This window comes from Corvus moneduloides, chromosome 10, assembly GCF_009650955.1.
Source record: "Corvus moneduloides isolate bCorMon1 chromosome 10, bCorMon1.pri, whole genome shotgun sequence".
Classification (NCBI taxonomy): Eukaryota; Metazoa; Chordata; class Aves; order Passeriformes; family Corvidae; genus Corvus; species Corvus moneduloides.
The window spans coordinates 18,821,913-18,840,991 of NC_045485.1; the positions used below are offsets into that span (position 1 = coordinate 18,821,913).

The 19,079-nt window shown below is 62.7% G+C and overlaps 3 protein-coding genes across 4 annotated transcripts; all 3 read left to right on the forward strand.

Moving 5' to 3' along the window:
- The first annotated feature begins 1,978 nt into the window (after nucleotides 1–1,978).
- Nucleotides 1,979–8,842, forward strand: PRSS56 (serine protease 56). The gene is made up of 17 exons (XM_032120102.1): nucleotides 1,979–2,177; nucleotides 2,954–3,115; nucleotides 3,681–3,878; nucleotides 4,390–4,443; nucleotides 4,759–4,948; nucleotides 5,047–5,155; nucleotides 5,236–5,395; nucleotides 5,534–5,676; nucleotides 5,813–5,972; nucleotides 6,057–6,245; nucleotides 6,338–6,499; nucleotides 6,648–6,711; nucleotides 6,921–7,089; nucleotides 7,499–7,652; nucleotides 7,761–7,850; nucleotides 8,099–8,205; nucleotides 8,334–8,842. The coding sequence occupies exons 1-17, from the start codon at nucleotides 2,033–2,035 to the stop codon at nucleotides 8,505–8,507; spliced, it is 2,430 nt and encodes an 809-aa protein (XP_031975993.1). The 5' UTR covers nucleotides 1,979–2,032; the 3' UTR covers nucleotides 8,508–8,842.
- Nucleotides 8,843–8,939: 97 nt separating this feature from the next.
- CHRND (cholinergic receptor nicotinic delta subunit) lies at nucleotides 8,940–13,615 on the forward strand. The gene is made up of 12 exons (XM_032120103.1): nucleotides 8,940–9,619; nucleotides 10,301–10,446; nucleotides 10,622–10,666; nucleotides 10,757–10,866; nucleotides 10,982–11,137; nucleotides 11,344–11,459; nucleotides 11,706–11,906; nucleotides 12,257–12,368; nucleotides 12,498–12,612; nucleotides 12,798–12,999; nucleotides 13,139–13,257; nucleotides 13,342–13,615. Exons 1-12 carry the CDS (start codon nucleotides 9,568–9,570, stop codon nucleotides 13,522–13,524), a joined length of 1,557 nt encoding a protein of 518 aa, XP_031975994.1. The 5' UTR covers nucleotides 8,940–9,567; the 3' UTR covers nucleotides 13,525–13,615.
- Nucleotides 13,616–13,705: 90 nt separating this feature from the next.
- On the forward strand, nucleotides 13,706–19,042 carry CHRNG (cholinergic receptor nicotinic gamma subunit). Of its 2 annotated transcripts, XM_032120105.1 has the most exons (12): nucleotides 14,263–14,672; nucleotides 15,068–15,207; nucleotides 15,311–15,355; nucleotides 15,567–15,676; nucleotides 15,772–15,927; nucleotides 16,173–16,270; nucleotides 17,029–17,232; nucleotides 17,522–17,636; nucleotides 17,904–18,018; nucleotides 18,249–18,453; nucleotides 18,556–18,689; nucleotides 18,767–19,042. In XM_032120105.1, exons 1-12 carry the CDS (start codon nucleotides 14,630–14,632, stop codon nucleotides 18,932–18,934), a joined length of 1,533 nt encoding a protein of 510 aa, XP_031975996.1. In that variant the 5' UTR covers nucleotides 14,263–14,629; the 3' UTR covers nucleotides 18,935–19,042. The 2 variants fall into 2 exon arrangements, with proteins under 2 accessions (XP_031975995.1, XP_031975996.1); XM_032120104.1 differs by lacking the exon at nucleotides 15,772–15,927 and having other exon boundaries at nucleotides 13,706–14,672.
- Nucleotides 19,043–19,079: the final 37 nt, after the last annotated feature.

Genomic DNA, 19,079 nt, shown 5'->3' on the forward strand with positions numbered 1-19,079 from the left:
CCGGGGTCTCCGCGCTCGGGTACCCGGCACTGTCCCCCCTCTCGCGTCCTCCGAACTCGCCCCACACCTCCCCGCACCCCAAAACCCGCCCCTGCATCCCCACGCGCCCCCTGTCCCCGACCCTCCAGCGGCCAACACCCTGATACCGACCCAGGCAGCCCCGCGGCCCGGGCATCCCCGGGAACTCCGGTACAGCCCCCGCCAATGCCCGCTCCCCCGCCCCGCGGCACTGCCGGCCGGGGTCGGCTGCCCGCGCCAATTACCGGACAATCGGGGCCCCCGGGGGCACCGTGCCCCCCTGCCCGCCGCCGGGGCTGGGATCTGCCCGGGCCCCGGGGTCCCACTGCCGCCGCCGCCCGGGGCGGCCGAGCGCCTCGCCAATTAGGTTAATGGGGTTGGCACCGGCACCGGGGCCGGGAGCGGGGGGCACGGTGCGGCCGGGGGCGAACACCACTCCGGCCTCAAGCACCCGCGTGGGTGCCGGTTGCGGTCAGCAGAGCGGTTGGACCCCCACGCGTCACGGGTGGGGGGATCCGTGCGGGGACACCGGGGCTGGGCGCGAGGCCGCTCCCCCGTGTGCCGTGGTGCTGTGCCACCCCACTCGTCCCCGCCGTCTCCCGTGGGGCGGAGGCACAGCGTGCCCCCTCGGCCGAGGTGGGAGCCCGCGGGGCCGGGGCTTTCATCTGCGGCAGGCCTGTCGCCGTGCCAGCCGCGGGCAGCCCGCGCCTTTGATGTGCCACTGAAGCGGCATTGTCCGCGCCCCGCTGGCACCATCGCGGCCGGGAGGACCGCGGGGAGCGCGGGCACGGAGCCGCTCCTGCCCCTAATGGGGACGAGCACACCCCGGACTCGAAATGGGGATGGGGACACGGGCACCTCCTGCACTTAATGGGGACAGAGAGCGGGGCGTGGGTGCCCCCCACGGAGTACAGAGATTTGAGCATGGGCACCCCGTGTTCCCCAGTGGACATGAGGACACAGGCACTCCCTGCCCCTAGCAAGGACAGAGGTCTGGACCGGGGCCCTAACAAAGATGGGCACCCCACAAATGGACATGGGACCCAAAAAACCCAGTCCCTTTTACAGGGACAGAGGTGGGAGCACAGGCGTCTGCTGCACCCCGAAGGGGTGATGGAGAGGCAGCTGCACTCTTTCACCAAAAGAGCTGAGGCTCGGCCAGTGGGCAAAGGAGGGTGGCAATGGGGGCAGGACGGTGGCATCCTAAAATGTGGTGCCAATGACCACCCGAGCGGCAGGCACGGAGCAGACTGTCCAGCTGGGCTAGTGAGAGTAGCCCACCCCCATCCCTGGGGCCAAAGCTTCCCCCAACCCGGGCCCGGGGCTGAGGAAGACAACAAGCAAGAAGGACGCGGTCCCACGTGTCCTCCCCGGGTCACGTCCTCCTTCCCGCACCCCAGGCAGGACAGGGGATACTAGAGGTACGGAGGGGGATCCCCGGGGGCAGCCGGTGCTCATCAGTGCGGGGGTGCAGTGCCCTCGCGCGGGGCGACCCGTTCGGCCAGGGTTGGGCTGGCACAGAGAGCGGGGACCCCCCGCCCCGGACACCCCCCGCCTCCCCTTCCCCCGCCTTGTCCGCCCGGCCGCTCCCGGCCCGCTGCCCGCCTTTGAAACCGCCGGCGGGGCTCCCACGCCCAGCCCGGGCCCCCCGCGCCCGCAGCCGCCGGTGCGTTCCCACCCGCCCGGGGCCCGCAGGAGGGAGAGTGGCGCGGCCGGGGCTTGGCGTGAAAATGATCAAGGGCCGCGGGCAGCGCCGGAGCGCAGCGCCCGTCTGATGCTGCCCGCCCGGAGGCCCCGTCGAACAAAGGCGGCATTGAGGCCCCGGCTGCGCCCCCCCCGCGCCCCCCGCCCCGAGCTGGCATCTTGGCGCGACATTAATGAACTCGCCTGTTTGTGCTCCCCCGGCCCCTCTCTCCTCCCACCGCCCGGGGGGCACCGTATATATCCATCCCTCCTCGCCTGCCTCGGGCATTTCGGGGGCTCCCCCCGCCTGCCCCCCTTTGCCCGCCCGGGGATGGAGCGAAGAGGGAAGAGGACACGGGGCGCTCTTCTCGGGATCCGCCTGGTCCCACCCGTGCTTTTGCTGCCGCTGCTGCAGCTGGTGGGGGGAGCTCCCCTGGGCCAGGGGCTGTACCCCATGCCGGCCAGCATCCTGCAAGGTCAGTGGGGCACAGGGGCGGGGGCGTCTTTGCGGGAGAGTTTGGCTGCAGATGGGGTGGCTGCAGGAGACAGGACCCTTGGGTTCACTCTCAGGTAGGGAGGCAGCACAAGCAGGATGGCCAGGTCCCTGTCAAAGCCCCCCAGAACCCGGGGCATGCCTGCGCTGCCTGGACTGGGTGTCAAGTGCTTCAAGTGGCACTGGGGGACACGGGGGATACAGGGAGTGCTGTGGTTCATGCCCTGCGGCCCACCAGCACTCCCTCTTGCCCTACTACCTGTGCCAGTCTCAGGGGACACTCTGCCAGGGCATCGCCAGCAGGAAGGTGGCTCTGCATGGGTACAGGTGGTCACAGGTAGGGGCACACGGGGGGATGAACACATAGGGCAGGCACAGGACTGCACACACATGGGCACACGCAGGGACATGAAGATGTGGGCACATGGACCCTGGTACACACAAGTGTGCACTCACAGGTGTGCACAAGGGTACACATGTGGACACACCTGCCTGGGCTCACACCCTGTCTCCATGTACAATGGGTACACGCAGACCTGGGCAAACATCCAGATGTCCATGTGCCAGCTCCAGAAGGGAGGTGCCACTGGTGGCTGTCACTCTAGGCAATGTCAGTGGGTGACAGGCCATGCCCAGCCTGACACCCACCATGGAGATATCAGGGCACAGGTACCAGGCAGGCTGGGGGCACCCCATGGCTGTGGTGGGAGGCAGTGGTGGGAGCTCTGGGGGTCTGAGCACCCCGTGTGTATCCATCAGCACTGTCAAGCCGGGGGACGCTGGTGCTGGAGGCGGCACTGAGGAGCGCATTGCTGGCACTGGAGCGGGCACTGTCTGAGCAGCAGCGGCAGCGGAGTGCCTGCGGGCTCTGTGCCCCCTGCCTCTTCCCACCCTGCGCCAACATCACCAGCCACTGCCCACGTGAGTCACAACCCCATTACCTCCACTCCCCCCAGGAGAGCCTACCCAAACAGACCCCAGGATCCCCAGCCAAACACAGCCCAGGGGTCCTATCCAAACACCATCCCACGCCCAGCAGACCCTAGCAAAACCTGCACCCATGCCTGAAAACTACCCAAACACTTATTTGGATTCCTACAGAAGCACCACCTCATCCCCCATAAATCCTATCAAAATGACAGCCCAAGCTCCTACCCAAACCGTACTCATACACACAAGCTTAACCTACAGACTTTTACCAAAATAGTGCCCAGACTCCTGAAATATATCCCTAACTGCTAGAGACCCTGCTCAAGCAGTTCCCACCTTATCTAGATCTTACCCAATCACCTGGAGCCCTATCCAAAATGTCACCTGATCCCTTGTGAGCTTTTCAGATATTCACCCCAGAAGACCCTATCAAAACATGCTGACTCCACAGCCTATCATGCCCCCTTCCCACCTACCCCAAAGCACAGTCTGGGGTGGCCGGGCAGAGGAGCACAGGGAGGACACAGTGATGCCCACAGCCCTGCTGTCTTTGCAGCACCAGCCATGCCCCCCACCGTGCCCCCCAGCTGCCAGGCCCTGCTGGATGCCCAGGCACTGCCTGAGCTGCCCCAGCGCAACTGGGCACTGAGCCAGGCCTGTGCCCCCTACCAGCGCCTGTGCCCACCTGAGGGGGCCCTGCACACCTGCACCCCGCTCAGCGCCCAGCTCTGCCGCCACCGCCTCCAGGAGTGCCGTGAGTGGGCACCCGCACCCCCCAGCTCCTCCCAGAGATGGGAGACCCTACAATAACTAATGGGGTATCCCCAGGGGACGCTTGGAAGGGATATGGGATGTTGGGGTGACAGAGGGTGCTGAGATGGAGTGGGGAGATGGTGGAGGTGGGGGTATGATAGAGTGATGAAGGATCTCTGGTGGGATGGAAGGTTGGGAGAGACGGAGGGATCTGGGAAGAGAATTGGAGATTTGGGGGATGGAGGCATTTGGAGCGATGAGCAGATTGGGCTGGGCTGGGACATTGAGGGGTGATGGACAACCCTGAGGTGGGAGAAGTGGGCAGGGGGAGATTGGGGACACTGAGTCACTGGGGGTGACGAGCACTCCCTGAGGTGGTACAGGGGTGTTTGTTCGGGGTGATGGGGGTCCGGAGGCACCGAATGGAACTGGGGCGATTTGAGGACAATAGGGCTGTGGTGGTGACATCGGGAGGGAGTGTCCCCACATACCATGACAGCCTGTCCCTGCAGAGATGGTGGCCGCAGCCCCGGGTCCTGACGCAGCAACGGAGGCGGCAACGCCAGGTGAGCCGGGGCGACCCCACCGTGCCCACGCCACCCCCCCACCACGCCGGCGGGCGCCCCTGGCCCTCGGCTGCCTGCTGGGCCGCGGGGCAGAGGTTAGCGTCGGCAGCTGCCGGGCTGCGGGGTGCCCCCGGCCCTCCGCCCGCTCGCCTCCGTGAGCACGATGAGGCTTGACAGCGCGCCCGACGCGCCTCGTCTCCCGCCACCCCCTCCACCTGCCACGGCCATCCCCGGCCACCCGTACCCACCTGGGAGACGGGTTGTCCCAGCAGCCGGCCTGCAGGACGTCCCCCTCACCCCGACTTTGTCCCCCAGGGAGCTGTGGGCGCCGCGGGGGCCCACAAGTCAACGCCACGGCCCCTCGAGGACGCATCATGGGCGGCAGCGTGGCCCCGCGGGGCGCCTGGCCCTGGCTGGTGTCGGTGCGGCTGCACGGGGAGTTGATGTGCGGAGGGGTGCTGGTGGGGCGCTCCTGGGTCCTCACGGCGGCACACTGCTTTGGCGGGTACGGTGGGGGCACGGCAGTGCGGGGATGATGTCCTTGCAGAGGGGGGCACGGGGTGGTACCGTCACCCGTGTAACTGGCTGCGCCCACCCCGCCAGGAACCGGAACGAGCTGGCGTGGACAGTGGTGGTGGGCGACCACGAGCTGGGCAAGCCGGGAGCGGGCAAGCGGGCAGTGCCTGTCCGGCGCATCCTGCCTCACCCTAAGGTCGGTGGACGTGGGCACCACCCTCGCCTCCCTGCACATGCCCCAGGGACCTCCACTGACACCCCCACATCTCCTTCCAGTTTAACCCCAAGACGTTTCACGGGGACCTGGCGCTGCTGGAGCTGGCAGTGCCGCTGGCCCCGTCACCCACCGTCAGCCCCGTGTGCCTTCCGAGCGGCTCCGCGGAGCCCAGCCCCGGCACCCCCTGCTACATCGCAGGCTGGGGCTCCCTCTACGAAGGTAAGAGACACCGTGGGGTGTTCCCCTCTTTGCCCTCTCTGGTGCCCTGCCCCAGCGCAACGAGGCAAGGCAGAGGGGTGCGAAAGAGGGAGATGTCCGGGCACAGGGGACCCGGTTAACGGGTGCCTTGCTTGGCAGAGGGACCAGCAGCTGACGTGGTGATGGAGGCGCAGGTGCCCCTGCTCAGCCAGGAGACGTGCCGGGGTGCCCTGGGCAAGGACCTGCTCACCAGTGCCATGTTCTGTGCTGGGTATTTGTCTGGAGGCATTGACTCCTGCCAGGTAACACCATGACTTTGGGACTGTCAGCGCCCCACTTCAAAAATCCCTCATGGCACACAGTGCCGGGCACGTACCACAGCCCGTCAGCATGGCTGGGGTCCCAGCCTAGCCCAATGCACAGGCATTTCCCCTGCAGGGTGACTCAGGGGGCCCGCTGGCGTGCCAGGACCCCACTTCGCACCACTTTGTCCTCTACGGTATCACCTCGTGGGGTGATGGCTGCGGTGAGCGGGGCAAGCCAGGAGTCTACACCCGCGTCACTGCCTTCACGGACTGGCTGAGTCTCCAGATGGACCGTGAGTGTCACTGGCTGCACCGCAGGGGGGACAGAGATGCCCAGGGGGTTTTCAGCACTCAGGGCAGCACTGGTTCCCTCACAGCTGCCCCTGGCAGCCGAGAACCGAGCTGCTTCGACCTGCTGGCTTTGGCACAGCTGCCCCCTGAGCAGCAGTCCCCTGAGCGTGCCCGTCTCTGTGCCTTCTACGCCGGGTCCTGCCGGGCATCTCAGGGCCGGGCCACCTGTGCCCGCCTGGCTGAGGAGACCTGCCATGCCAGGACGAGACGATGTGGTGAGCTGGGGGTCATGCCAGGGCTAGGGTGTGGGGAGGGACCCCATTTCTGGCGTGGGGCCAGGGCCATGTCTCTCCCTGTGTGCCCACAGAGCTGCACTCCTACGCCCAGACCTTGGTGGATCTCCTGCGCCGGGCTGGGGACTTCATCCGAAACCAGTTTGATTTTTCCTTCCTCACCCGCACTCTGCCCCAGCTCCTGGGCAAGATCTACGGGCACTTTTTCCCTCCTCGTGTCCGCAGAGATGCCCCAGGTACTCTCCCAGGCTGGACTGCCCCATGCTCATTTGGGGTCCCATCAGTCTCTCCCATGCTGGTGGTAGGAGAACCAGCAGCCTGGTCTGGCTTCCCAATGGGGCTCCTCTATTCCTTGTCTCTCCTGCCCTTTTCTTGTCCCCACAGGCCTGGCTGTGGCAGGGGACCACTCCAGCCCTACAGCAGTGGGACCCCACAGACCCCCCAGCAGGTGAGGCATGGTGGGCCACGGGATGAGGGGCTAAAGGGGTTGGGGAGGTGGTCGAGATGCTGGTGGGCACTGACATGCCATTTTGGGAACAGCCTGAAGCATTGGGGTCCTGTTCCTGCTGCAACCAGGGCACCCCCCCGGCATGCTCAGGTAGGGTGCAGAGTGTGGTACTGCCCACTCCCTCTGAGCTCGCCCCATTGTGCTTCCAGGTGGGGGGACAGGCAGCTGCCCCCCTTTGCAGAGCTCTTTGGGGCAGTGGGACCCCAGTTGAAGGACTGGGTGGAGGCTCTGAGGACCATGGCAGGGGGCAGCCCCCTGTCCTGGCAGCCAACACAGGACAGGGAGCAGCTCCCCGGGGAGACGCAGCTCTTCCTGCAGGTATGTGGGGAGGGACAGGCTGGGGGACCCCCTATCCTCTTGTGACTGTGCTGCCAGGGACCAAACCCCTTCAGTTCCTCTGTGTCCCCTCCTGACATCCCTTGGGTCCATTGTCCTCTGTGCAGCCACAGAAGTGGCATCTGTCACTTTGCCACCACAGAGGGGACATCTTACCCTCCCCACCTGAAACCTGTGCACCCGAGTCCAGCCAGTGCAGAGCCAGCCATGAGTCTGACCCTGCAGCTTAGGATCTGACCCAACACAGCCACAAAGCAGTTTCATGTCACCAATGCCCTGTCTGACACCAGCACACCCATGCCCTGCACTCTGCCACCATGCACACAGCTGTGCCCACGGGTGCCCTGTGCGTGCCCCATCACCCATCCTGTCCCCCTCTTCCCTTTGGCAGGGTGAGGATGTGGTGGAGGAGATGGTGGGACAGGGACGAGCCTTCCTCACCCAGCTGCAGGCAGAGTTGGACCTTGGCACCACCCTGGAAGCCATGGAGCCACAATGGGCATCTGGAGAGCTGACAAGGACCCCCATGCCAAGCCGTGAACCCCGTGAGCCTGGAGGGACTGGGGACAATGGGGCAGCAGGGTGTCCACCCACCGTCCGGCTCTGTGCCCGGGCAGTGCCCACTGGGAGTTTTACACCTCTCTCGATGTCAGGATCTGCACCGAGGGAGAAACGTGAACTGGTGCCCACGGAGCTGCCCAGAGTGGAGGAGGAAGAGGAGGAGGAGGCAGGCGCAGGCAGAGGTACGCTCCCACAGACCCTATGGGGTGCCATGCATCACTGTGGGGACGGTGACAAGCCCAGCCTTGCACCCTTTTCCCAGGGCTGTCCCATTTCAGTGGGACAGTCGTTTGCTGTATTCCCCCCTCTGTCCATGCCCCCCTGGTGTCCCCAGAGCAAGGGTGCTCCTCCCTGCGGTGGGCAGCAGCACGGTGCCCCCACGATTGATCCCTGATGTCCCCTCCATGTCTCTCCTGCCCCGGGGTTGCAGCCTGCCCTGGCCTCAACGAGTCGGCGGTGCGGGTGGGCGCGGTGCGGGAGCTGTACGCCTGGGTGCTGCGGGTGCCCGAGGCAGACCTGGCCATGACCTTCCAGGAGGTGAGTGCCCCACCTGGCCGCTCCGAGCCACACGCTCTGGCAGCCAGGCAGTGCCATCCCCCAGCCCGCCACTGTCCTGCTCTGCCCATGCCTCCCCTGGGACTCATGGTGCTGTCGTCTCCCCACAGATCCTGGTGGACTTGGGCTCCAAAAACACCAAGGGACTGTACCGGGCGCAGGTTCGGGCCACTGTAGGGGGCCGTCCCACGTCCTTCACGGGCCTCGTGGGGCTGGAGAGTGACTCACTGGCCCGCAGCATGCCCGGCCTCGTAGCTCTGGCACTCGAAGCACTGAAAACCTAATGGTGCCCCTGGGGCAGCGTGCCAGCATGGGGAGAGGGCACGGGGGCAGGTGTCTCGTATGTCCTTCAAACACACTCCACTCCCTGTCTCAGGCTCTTCCACCCTTTTGTCCCCAGTTGTACCTCAGTCTCTCTTCCCACCAGCACTTCCTTACTCCCCCAGAGCAATGAGGCCCTGCTGGGTACTTGAAGCATCTCAGCCAGGAATCACAGACCTCCTTTCCCCTGGGACCCCCACCTTGGCAAGCGCACTCTCACCCCAGAGGCACCTGAGCTGTTATTTATTTGTACAGAAAAGGTTTATTTTTCAATAAAGAAGGGCTATATTTTCCAGTAGCTGGCAAATGTGAAGCGAGTGCTGTGCCACACAGTGCTGGCAAAGTGGGTGACAGTGGCAGGACTTTTCAGGGGAGCTATGACATCCCATTGCATCCCCCTTCCCATCCCCCCCGTACTCTGAAGTGATACCTCCAGCCTTGGTTCCTGCTGTGCCCACCCTGGCACAGACTCCCTAGCCCCCTCCTCAGGGGTCAGACACCCCTCCTGCCCACGCAGCACCCACAGCACAGCACTGGTGCTCACCCCGGTGACACCCCATCAGAGACCCACATGAAACCTCCCAATGCAGGGGCCGAGCACGCCCTGGGTCTGTGGTCAGTGGTGGGTGCCACCCCTGTGCTTGAACATCAGTGGGTACCCTGGGGACCCTGCCGTGGGGACCCTGCCACTCTGAGCAGCATCACAGGGACTGCTGAACAGCAGGGAAGGGACAACTCTTTCCCATGCCCAGCAGTGCCTGTGCTGGGGTGCCCAGCCTCAGCATGATGGGCTGGCACCTGTGGGGCCGGCAAGGGCAGCTGTGCCTGCCCATCTCCCCTTCCCTGCACGTGGGGGTGCCGGAAGAGAGGGGTTGGAGCAGCTCTCTGGCGCCGGTACCCTTCCCCCTCAGCACCTGGCACCATCCATCTCCCACTCCCTCCGGCAGCCGGACATCCGTTCAGCCAGGCCAGGCGGGGAAGCAGCCAGGGCCTGGCACGGCGTGAGGGCACTGCAGGCACCGCATGGGGAACCTGCTGCAGCAGCTGGCCCTGCTTGGGACACTGATGCTGTCGGGTGAGCAGGGTCTGGGTCATGGGGTGCCCTGTGGCTCTGCTGCATGGGGTGCCCATGGGGTTATGGGCCCCCTCAATGGGGTTGGTGGGGGAGGATGGTGGCAGGGTCCAAACTGGACACGAGGGTCCCCAGGGCTGGGGGTATTTCCTGGCAGAGTCTGTTCACTGCATGTCCCTTGTGCTTCTTTCCTGGCTGTGCCATCCAGAGCCATGTCCCTGCCTGGGCTATGTGCTGTCAGTGCAGTGTCATTGTATCCGTGTGTCCCTGTAAGTGCCTGTCTGTGCCAAATCTATGACAACATGTCCCTGCACACACCAGGTCCATGTCCACGAGTCCATGTGTGTTCTGTGTGTACAGCCACCTATGTGCACGGTTTCACCATGTCTGTACCCAAATGTCTCATGTCTGCGTCCCTCTCTGTGCTGGGTTTGTATCTGTGTGTCCCTCTGTGTCCGTGCCCACGTTCTTGTCCCATGACCATGTGTGACCACGTGTGACCATGTGTCTGTCATTCCTGCATGTCCACGTCTGTTCTCCTGTGCAGCACCGACATGCAGTGTCCTGGCTTGTTCCTCTCCCCTCTATTCTTATGCCACCCTGCCCTTGCCAAGCATCCCTAGGGGGTGGCACTGGCCCAGTAACCCCTGAGTCCCCTGGTTTGCCTCACCCCACACCCCCCAGGTGGACTCTGTGTGAACCACGAGGAGCGGCTCATCCACCACCTGTTCAATGAGAAGGGCTATGACAAAGAACTGCGCCCTGTGGTCTCCACTGATGAGGTTGTGGATGTCTACCTGGCCCTCACCCTCTCCAACCTCATCTCACTGGTGAGCCCCAGTGGGCAGGGCCCACTGTGGGGTACCCCCCAGCCATGCCTCACCCCCAGGGCTGGTTGTATGGGGCAAGCCCTGAGGCTGCTGTCCCAACCCTGGCTGGTGAGGGTTGGGGGTCCTGGGCTGGGGACACACCCTGGCATCTCACTGCCCCACATTGCTGTTGCAGAAAGAGGTGGACGAGACGCTCACCACCAACGTATGGCTCGAGCACGTGAGTAGGGACAGGTGTCACAGCATCAGTTTTGCCACCACGGGGTGGCCCAGCATGGTGAGGGGGTGATCTGAGGGTCCTCCCCTCCAGGGCTGGACCGATTACCGCCTGCAGTGGAACAAGTCTGAGTTTGGGGACATAGAGGTGCTCCGCCTGCCGCCAGACATGCTGTGGCTGCCTGAGATAGTCCTGGAGAACAAGTGAGCTGTGTTTCCATTTCCCCTCCCAAACCTTCTGAACTGCTCCCAGCACATGTTCAGGACTCCCCTGGCCCCTTCTGAGCCCTGCCATCACCTTGTCTCCCTCCCGGCACAGCAATGACGGGCTCTTTGAGGTCGCCTACTACTGCAACGTCCTCATCTACCACACAGGCTACGTCTACTGGCTGCCACCCGCCATCTTCCGCAGCACCTGCCTCATCAACGTCAACTTCTTCCCCTTCGACTGGCAGAACTGCTCCCTCAGATTCAGGTGCTGTGTGGCTGGGTCAGGGCAGCAGGGTGGGCACGTTGTCCCCTCGAGTGCCTGGTGCTGCCAGTGCCTCCCTTGCTGTTCAGGTGCAGCAAGGTGGGGCTCTGTAGGTGACTTGGTGGACTAAGCCCATCATGCTGGAGGTCAGGGTGGGTTGGGTGGTGAGTACCCAGCAGCCCCTCACTGCCTGTCCCCCTGTGGTCCAGGTCGCTGGCATACAGTGCCCTGGAGATCAACATGCACTTGAAGACGGACACTGACCCAGACACAGAGAAGTCTTACCCAGTGGAGTGGATCATCATTGACCCCGAAGGCTTCACAGGTAATGCTGGTGCTCTCTGCCATGTCCCGTGGCAGTGGGACACTCTGTAAAGGGCAGGGGGGCACTCTGGAGTTGGGGCACACTGCCATGGAGAAATTCCACTACCTGGGGCTTTGGCATCCTGGCACTCATTCCACCTTGGAATGCTATCCACACCCTGGGGGGAAGACTGGTGCTAGTGGACCTGGTGAGGATGGTCATGGCAGGTGTCCCCCATGCTGTGTGCTGTCTCCTGTGCCCTGGCAGAGAATGGGGAATGGGAAATCATCCATCGCCCAGCCCGCAAGAACATCTACCCTGACATTCCCCTGGACACCAGCGAGCACCAGGACATCACCTTCTACCTCATCATCAAGCGCAAGCCGCTCTTCTACATCATCAACATCGTCACACCCTGCATCCTCATTGCCTTCATGGTCATCCTTGTCTTCTACCTGCCCGCTGACAGTGAGTGAGCCCTGTGGCATGTGTGCCAGGAATGGGAGTCACATCCATGGGGCACCTCCATGTCCCGCACCTGCACCAGGTCCTGGGGCGCTGCAACACCCCAATGCCCAGCATGAGGACATCCTGTAACTGGAATATCCCCATGTAGGACACCATCACCCCAGCCAGGCATCCTGGCAGAGGTGCACTTGGGCACAGGATATCCCATGCATGACCCCAGGGTACTGCCATAACAGAAAACCCCTATATGGGGCACTGTATCATGGGACACTGAAAGGGCAACCCTGGCACTGGGGGCTCTGGTAAAGGTACCTGGGGCAAGGTTTGCCCTGAGCTCACCTGTTCTCCAGGTGGTGAGAAGATGACCCTGGTAATCTCAGTGCTTCTGGCCCAGTCTGTCTTCCTTCTGCTGATATCCCAGCGCCTGCCTGCCACTTCCCACGCCATCCCCCTCATTGGCAAGTGAGTCCTGGGCACCGCTGGGTGCAGTGGGGACATTGTGGAGTCCCTTGGTGCCAGACGGCAGCTCTGCCTGCGCCCAGCCCCTGTGGCAATGCCAGCTCCAAGACCATACTCCCTACCCCCTACCAGGTATCTGCTTTTTATCATGCTTCTGGTGACGGCCGTGGTGATCATCTCCGTCGTGGTCCTCAACTTCCACTTCCGCACCCCCAGCACCCACGTCATGTCTGACTGGGTCAAAGAGGTGAGCAGGGTGTGGGCTGGGGTGGGTGCACTGGTGGGTACAAGGGTCGCACTGCATGGGCATGGGACAGCACAGCCCTGGCATTGCATCTGTGCCACATGAAGTTTGTGGGAAGAAAGTGGGGACAAGGTAGCAACACACTGGGGAGGTAGCCAAGGGACATGACACCCTCTCTTGTGTCCCAGGTCTTCCTGGAGAGCCTGCCCCGGCTGCTGGGCATGACACAGCCATCTGAGAGCCCGGTGGGTGCCCCGTGCATCCGGCGCTGCAGCTCGGCTGGCTACATCGCCAAGGCAGAGGAATACTTCAGTGTCAAGTCCCGCAGCGAGCTCATGTTTGAGAAGCAGTCAGAGCGGCACGGGCTCACCAGCCGCGTCACCCCTGCCCGTGAGCCACAGCCCCTCCACAGGGACACAGGGAAGGGTCCACAGCCCCTCCACAGGGACACAGGGAAGGGTGGTGGCATTGGGGTCTCCAGGGTTGGCAGCCCTTCAGAGCCCATCTCACTGTCCCCCCTTGTCCCCAGGTTTGGCGCCGCTGGGCATGGACTCAGGCGAGGAGCAGCCCTACGAGCACATCAAACCCGTCATTGACAATGCCAATTACATTGTCAAGCACATGAGGGATGAAAACAGCTACAATGAGGTGGGGCCATGGGCACTGGAGGGCAGGGGGGCTCCCTGTGCCCACTGTGCCCCCACACTGCCTGGCTCCCGGCTCTCTCCACAGGAGATAGACAACTGGAAACGTGTGGCCCGAACGCTGGACCACCTGTGCTTCTTCCTCATCACCCCCATGCTGGTGGTGGGCACCCTCTGGATCTTCCTCATGGGCATCTACAACCACCCGCCGCCACTGCCCTTTGCCGGAGACCCCTATGACTACCGAGAGGAGAACAAGCGCTTCATCTAGGGGCGTGTGGGGATCCCATGTGCCAGCCTCTCCCCCACCTGTCTTGGTTTGGGAAAATAAAGCTGGGTACTTCTTGCCATGGGGCACTGAACTGGTGGCTGCCCTTGGTGTGTCCCACTGGGCACAATGCCCAGCCTGAGCACTGGGGAGGGTGATGTCCACCAAGGGAATGGGTGTTGTTGGGTGTCCTGAGTGTGGCTGACCCCAGCTGTGGCTGGAAGGGGTGATTCTCAGAGGGGATGTGGTGGTACCGGCCCTGCTACCCCTGTGGGCTGGGCACTTGTGGCAGGATGGGCTGGGATAGGAGTTGGCCCTCCCAGCATGGCACCATCCCCTGCAGACCCACTGCAGTTGGCAGAGATGCCATCAGTGCCCACATTTCCCCACTGCCACCATGGTCCCCCAGCCGGACCCACAGTGTCCCCCCAGCACACCCCATCCCACAGTGCAAGGCTGCGGGCCCAGAGGCATCTCCTTCCCCAGCTCAGCAGCGGGATGCCAGGGCTCTGGTTTCAGGGGACACAGCTGACGTCCCCCCACCAGCAGCGGCCCAGGACAGCTGTCACATCCTCTCCACTGAGCCAGGAATCTCACCACACCCCCTCCTCCCCTCCCCGTGACCCTCCTACACAGGGGCCAGAAGGATCTGAACCCCCGGGAAGGGCATAATTCCCCAGGCTGATGTAGTGGGGCTTGCCTGCCCCTTCCCCACCCTGTATTCTGCGGGTAGCCACTGCCATGCCAGGGACAAGATGTGCTGGCAGGGGGGCACCCCTTTCCCATAACTTGTGGGTGCCTGCACACTGCAAGGGGATGCATCCCTTTGTGCGAGACATGGGGAACCCACGGCACGGAGTTCATTTTGCCCCTCGCCCCAATTCCAACCCCTCCAGCACAAAATGCCAGAGGAGCTTCCCAGCAAACTGGCATCACCCCACCAGCGGGGGAAGTGGGTGGTCACCCGTCCCTCCCGTGTCCCCGTGGCTGTTGGGAACAGCTGACGGTGGCAGGGGACAGCTGTCCTGTCCCAGCGGGCGCTGGGCCCAGAACACGTCGGCGCCGGCGGCCGAGCGGAGCCCCAGCCCTTGCGCCCCACGGCACCGCCATGCGTGGCCACGGCCTCCTCCTCGTCCTCTGCACGCTGGCAGGTAAGATCTGCCCGCCCAGGAGAGGCCTGGGGGGCACCTGCTCCCCCCACCTTTGCACTCGCGGGTTTGTCACCCCTGGGAGTACAGCGCCGGCACCGCCCCACCGGGCTGTCCCTGTGCTGGCAGTCCACTGCCTCCGGGTCCTGCCCTGGAGAGCTCCCCGGGTGAGCTTGGTGGGGGCATGGTGGGGACACACCCGCTGCTGGCACGGGGGGCACAGACGGGACTGTCAGGATCATGGAGCAGAGCGCACACACCCGCAGGAACACACGCCCGGGCATCCCCTCCCCATGCACACACCCCTGTGCCTCCCCCCTCAGCGTATCCGGTCTTGGGGGCATCAGTGACCTCACTGTCTTCCTCCCGGCGCGTCCCCATCCCGTGTGCCTTCCCAGGTGTGGGCTGCAGGAACCAGGAGGAGAAGCTGCTCCAGGATCTCATGTCCAACTACAATCGGCAACTGCGCCCGGCCCTGCGGGGGGATGAGATCATCGATGTCTCCCTCAAGCTCACCCTCACCAACCTCATCTCCCTGGTGAGAGACCCCCCCAGGTACCCCCAGTGGAACAGAATTTGCCCTCACACATGGGGCAGAAGGCAGGGCACTAAAGCCATCTCCCTCCTTCCTTCCCTGGCAGAATGAACGGGAGGAGACCCTCACCACCAACGTCTGGATCGAGATGGTGAGACCCCTCCACTCTAGGCAGCATCACACCCGGCTATGTTTGCATATCAGTGTGGCACCCCATGGGGGGCTGGCACTGTAACCTGCACCCTCTTTTGTGGGCACCCCAAAATGAGCCCATTTTGTGGGCAGCATAGCACAGGCAGTTCACAATCTCCTTCATCTTGGGGAGCTCCGTGACCCCTCCTCCTTTTTTCTCCTTCTCCCAGCAATGGTCTGATTATCGCCTGCGCTGGGACCCTGAGAAATACGACAACATCCAGCTGCTGCGGGTGCCCTCCACCATGGTCTGGCTGCCTGACATTGTCCTGGAGAATAAGTAGGTGACAGGGCAATGGGGACATGTCCCCACATAGGGCTGGCAGCTGCCTGCCCAGGCATAGTTTGGGGCTGAGCCCATCCTTTCCCCCCCAGCATTGACGGGACATTTGAAATCACCCTCTACACCAACGTGCTGGTGTCCCCTGATGGCAGCATCTACTGGCTGCCCCCTGCCATCTACCGCAGCGTCTGTGTCATCCACGTCACCTACTTCCCCTTCGACTGGCAGAACTGCACCATGGTCTTCCAGTGAGCATGGGCACCATGGCAGCTCCTCCTGGGACACAGGGATTAGCATGGCATGCCCACCTTTGCCCCTGGGCAGATAAGTGACACCTACCTGTCCCCTGCCACTTGTCAGGAGGCACCATGGGCACGCCAAGCACCCCAAAGCAGAGCTGGAGGTGGCCAGCATGACCTGGTGCCACATTGGCACCCTTTGCCCATCCAGCCTGGTGCATGCCAGCCTGTGCCACCACCTCATCCCTCCCCAGGTCCCAGACGTACAGTGCCAATGAAATCAACCTGCTGCTGACAGCGGAGGAAGGCCAGACCGTGGAGTGGATCTCCATTGACCCGGAGGCTTTCACAGGTAACACTGCAGCCACACCCATGGCACAAGGGGACATCCAACAGGTCTGCTGCTACACTGGTGGCTGCCAAAAGCAGGGCTGCAGGGACTATTAGCAGCTCCCACCATTACATGGGCACTTAAGTTATTAGTGGAAGCGGGAGTGTGGGAGAGATTTGTTTTTCTAACCCCCCCTGGCTCCGGGCTCTCGCAGTCTGGCAGCTGCTCCCGGAGAGCACCGCTCCTGCAAGTTTGATTGATGCTGGGAACGTAGCTGTCATGGCCAAACAATGACGTTTTCCATCACATTTTAATTGCATATTGAAGGAACAAAATGCTTTTCGGGCAGCGAGATTTATTTTTTCATTACCGGCCTGAGTTGCGATCTTGACTGGGAAAAAATCTATTGCTCCCACGGAGAGCAGGGGAGAGCAGTGCGCTGTCACCCAGTGTCATGCTTGGCTTCCCTCTGTGGCACCGTGGAAATGGGGAGATGGGGGGACCCCCCTGTAGCCCTGGGAGCCCCCAAGGAGTTCAAGGTGCCCCATATGTGCCCAGCTGCCCCAGCCAACTTCTTTTTGGGGTATTTTTGCCAGGCACCATGGCATGTTCCACAGTGCTCAGCTCCCTCACGACAGTCTCTAGCACTGTACGCAGCCTGGGTGCCCTGTGGGGCCCATGCCAATCACCAGTCCTCCCCTTCCTCCCTGGACTGGGAAGCTGGAGCCCCAGTGCCCCCGTGGGGACAGCAGGACTCACCTGGCACCATCACAATGTAGAGAATGGTGAATGGGCCATCAAGCACCGCCCTGCTCGGAAGATCATCAACTCGGAGCACTTCACCCCAGATGACATCCAGTACCAGCAGGTCATCTTCTACCTCATCATCCAGCGCAAGCCGCTCTTCTACATCATCAACATCATTGTGCCTTGTGTCCTCATCTCTGCCATGGCCGTGCTCGTCTACTTCCTGCCTGCTAAAGGTACACTGGGACCATGCCCACTGCGGGCATGGGAATGTGCAAGGGGACAGCAACGCTCCAGGAAGGGCTCCTCGTCCCCTCTGTGCTTGGGGACCATCACTATCATCTCTCACCCACTCCTGTGGTATTTGAATGGGGGGGAGTTTGTAAATTTCTAGGTATCCCATAGTTAAAGCCTCAAGGCAGGACTTGTCTAATTCAGCTTTCGGGTGGGGGTTTTTTTGCCTTAGGAGGGCAATGCCCACAGCACTGCCCTGTGCCAAACTCTGCCTTTCCCCCTCCTTGGCAGCGGGTGGGCAGAAATGCACTGTCTCCATCAATGTTCTCCTGGCCCAGACTGTCTTCCTCTTCCTCATTGCCCAGAAGGTGCCAGAGACCTCCCAGGCTGTGCCTCTCATTGGAAAGTAAGTGACACACTGGGACCAGGGTGCCAACCCTCTTGTCACACTGTTCCAGCAGGGTTTCAGGTGCTGTAGAGCAGCCAGTGCCCAGGGACAGGACCCGAGTACAGAAATAACCCTCGGCCCAGATGGGGCTGACACAGGGCTGCCACTTGCCCATGTTTCACTGCCCGTCACCAGCTTCCAGCCCACGAGGGCACTGAGAAGGATCTTGCAAGATCATAGCTTGTGACCCAGCAGCCCCACTGAGGCTCTGTGCCCCCTCCCCAGATACCTGACCTTCCTCATGGTGGTGACAGTGGTGATTGTGGTGAATGCTGTCATTGTCCTCAACGTCTCCCTGAGAACGCCCAACACTCACTCCATGTCCCAGAGAGTGCGCCAGGTACCTGCTATCATCCCCCTACCCTTTATACAGGGGGAATGGGATGGGTATTTGGGGATCAAGGCCGTGTCCCTTGCAGAGCAAGGTGGCAGGCATGCCTTCATCTGAGTGAAAGTCCTGGCACAAAGAGAAGGCCCCAGATGTTCCCAATGCCACCAAGGCACTCTCAACTCTGGGGAGCAGCAGGTGCCAACATCCCAATAGCACCATGCTAGTTACACTGTGCCCAGGTGTTCCTGCACCTCCTGCCCCGCTACGTGGGCATGGCCATGCCAGAGGAGACCCCGGGGCCACCGCAAGCCATCCGCAGACGCAGCTCCCTGGGGCTCATGGTGAAAGCTGATGAGTACATGCTCTGGAAAGCCCGGACCGAGCTGCTCTTTGAGAAGCAAAAGGAAAGAGATGGGCTGATGAAAACCGTGCTGGAGAAGATTGGTGAGTGACCCTGGGGGGTTGGCACCTCCCTGTGAAGTTGGGCTTTGTGCCAGGTGGCTGAGCGCTTGCTGGTGCCCGCTCTGCTGGCTCTGTTGCTCATAGGACGTGGTCTGGAGAGTGGCAGTACCCAGGACTTCTGCCAGAGCCTGGAGGAGGCAGGGCCTGAGATCCGCGCCTGCGTGGATGCCTGCAACTACATCGCCAATGCCACGCGGGAGCAGAACGACTTCAGCAGCGTGAGTCAGGGCTGGGTGGAGAGGGATCTGCATGGGGCCACTGGGGGCAGCCCTCACCCTTCTTGTGCCGCTGGCAGGAGAGCGAAGAGTGGATGATGGTGGGACAGGTGATCGACCGTGTCTGCTTCTTCATCATGGCCTCTCTCTTTGTGTGTGGCACCATTGGAATCTTCCTTGTGGCGCACTTCAACCAGGCACCCGCCCTGCCCTTTCCTGGGGACCTCAAGCAGTACCTGCCACAGTGATGCTCACAGGTGCCCACTAGCCCAGTGGTGGAGATGGGGGAAGGGGAAACATGGGGTGCTCATGCTGTGCTGAAAGTGGAAATAAAGCCTCCATGTCTTGCAAGCCTCCATGGCATCTCTGCTCCATGCCCACCCGCCTCAGAGG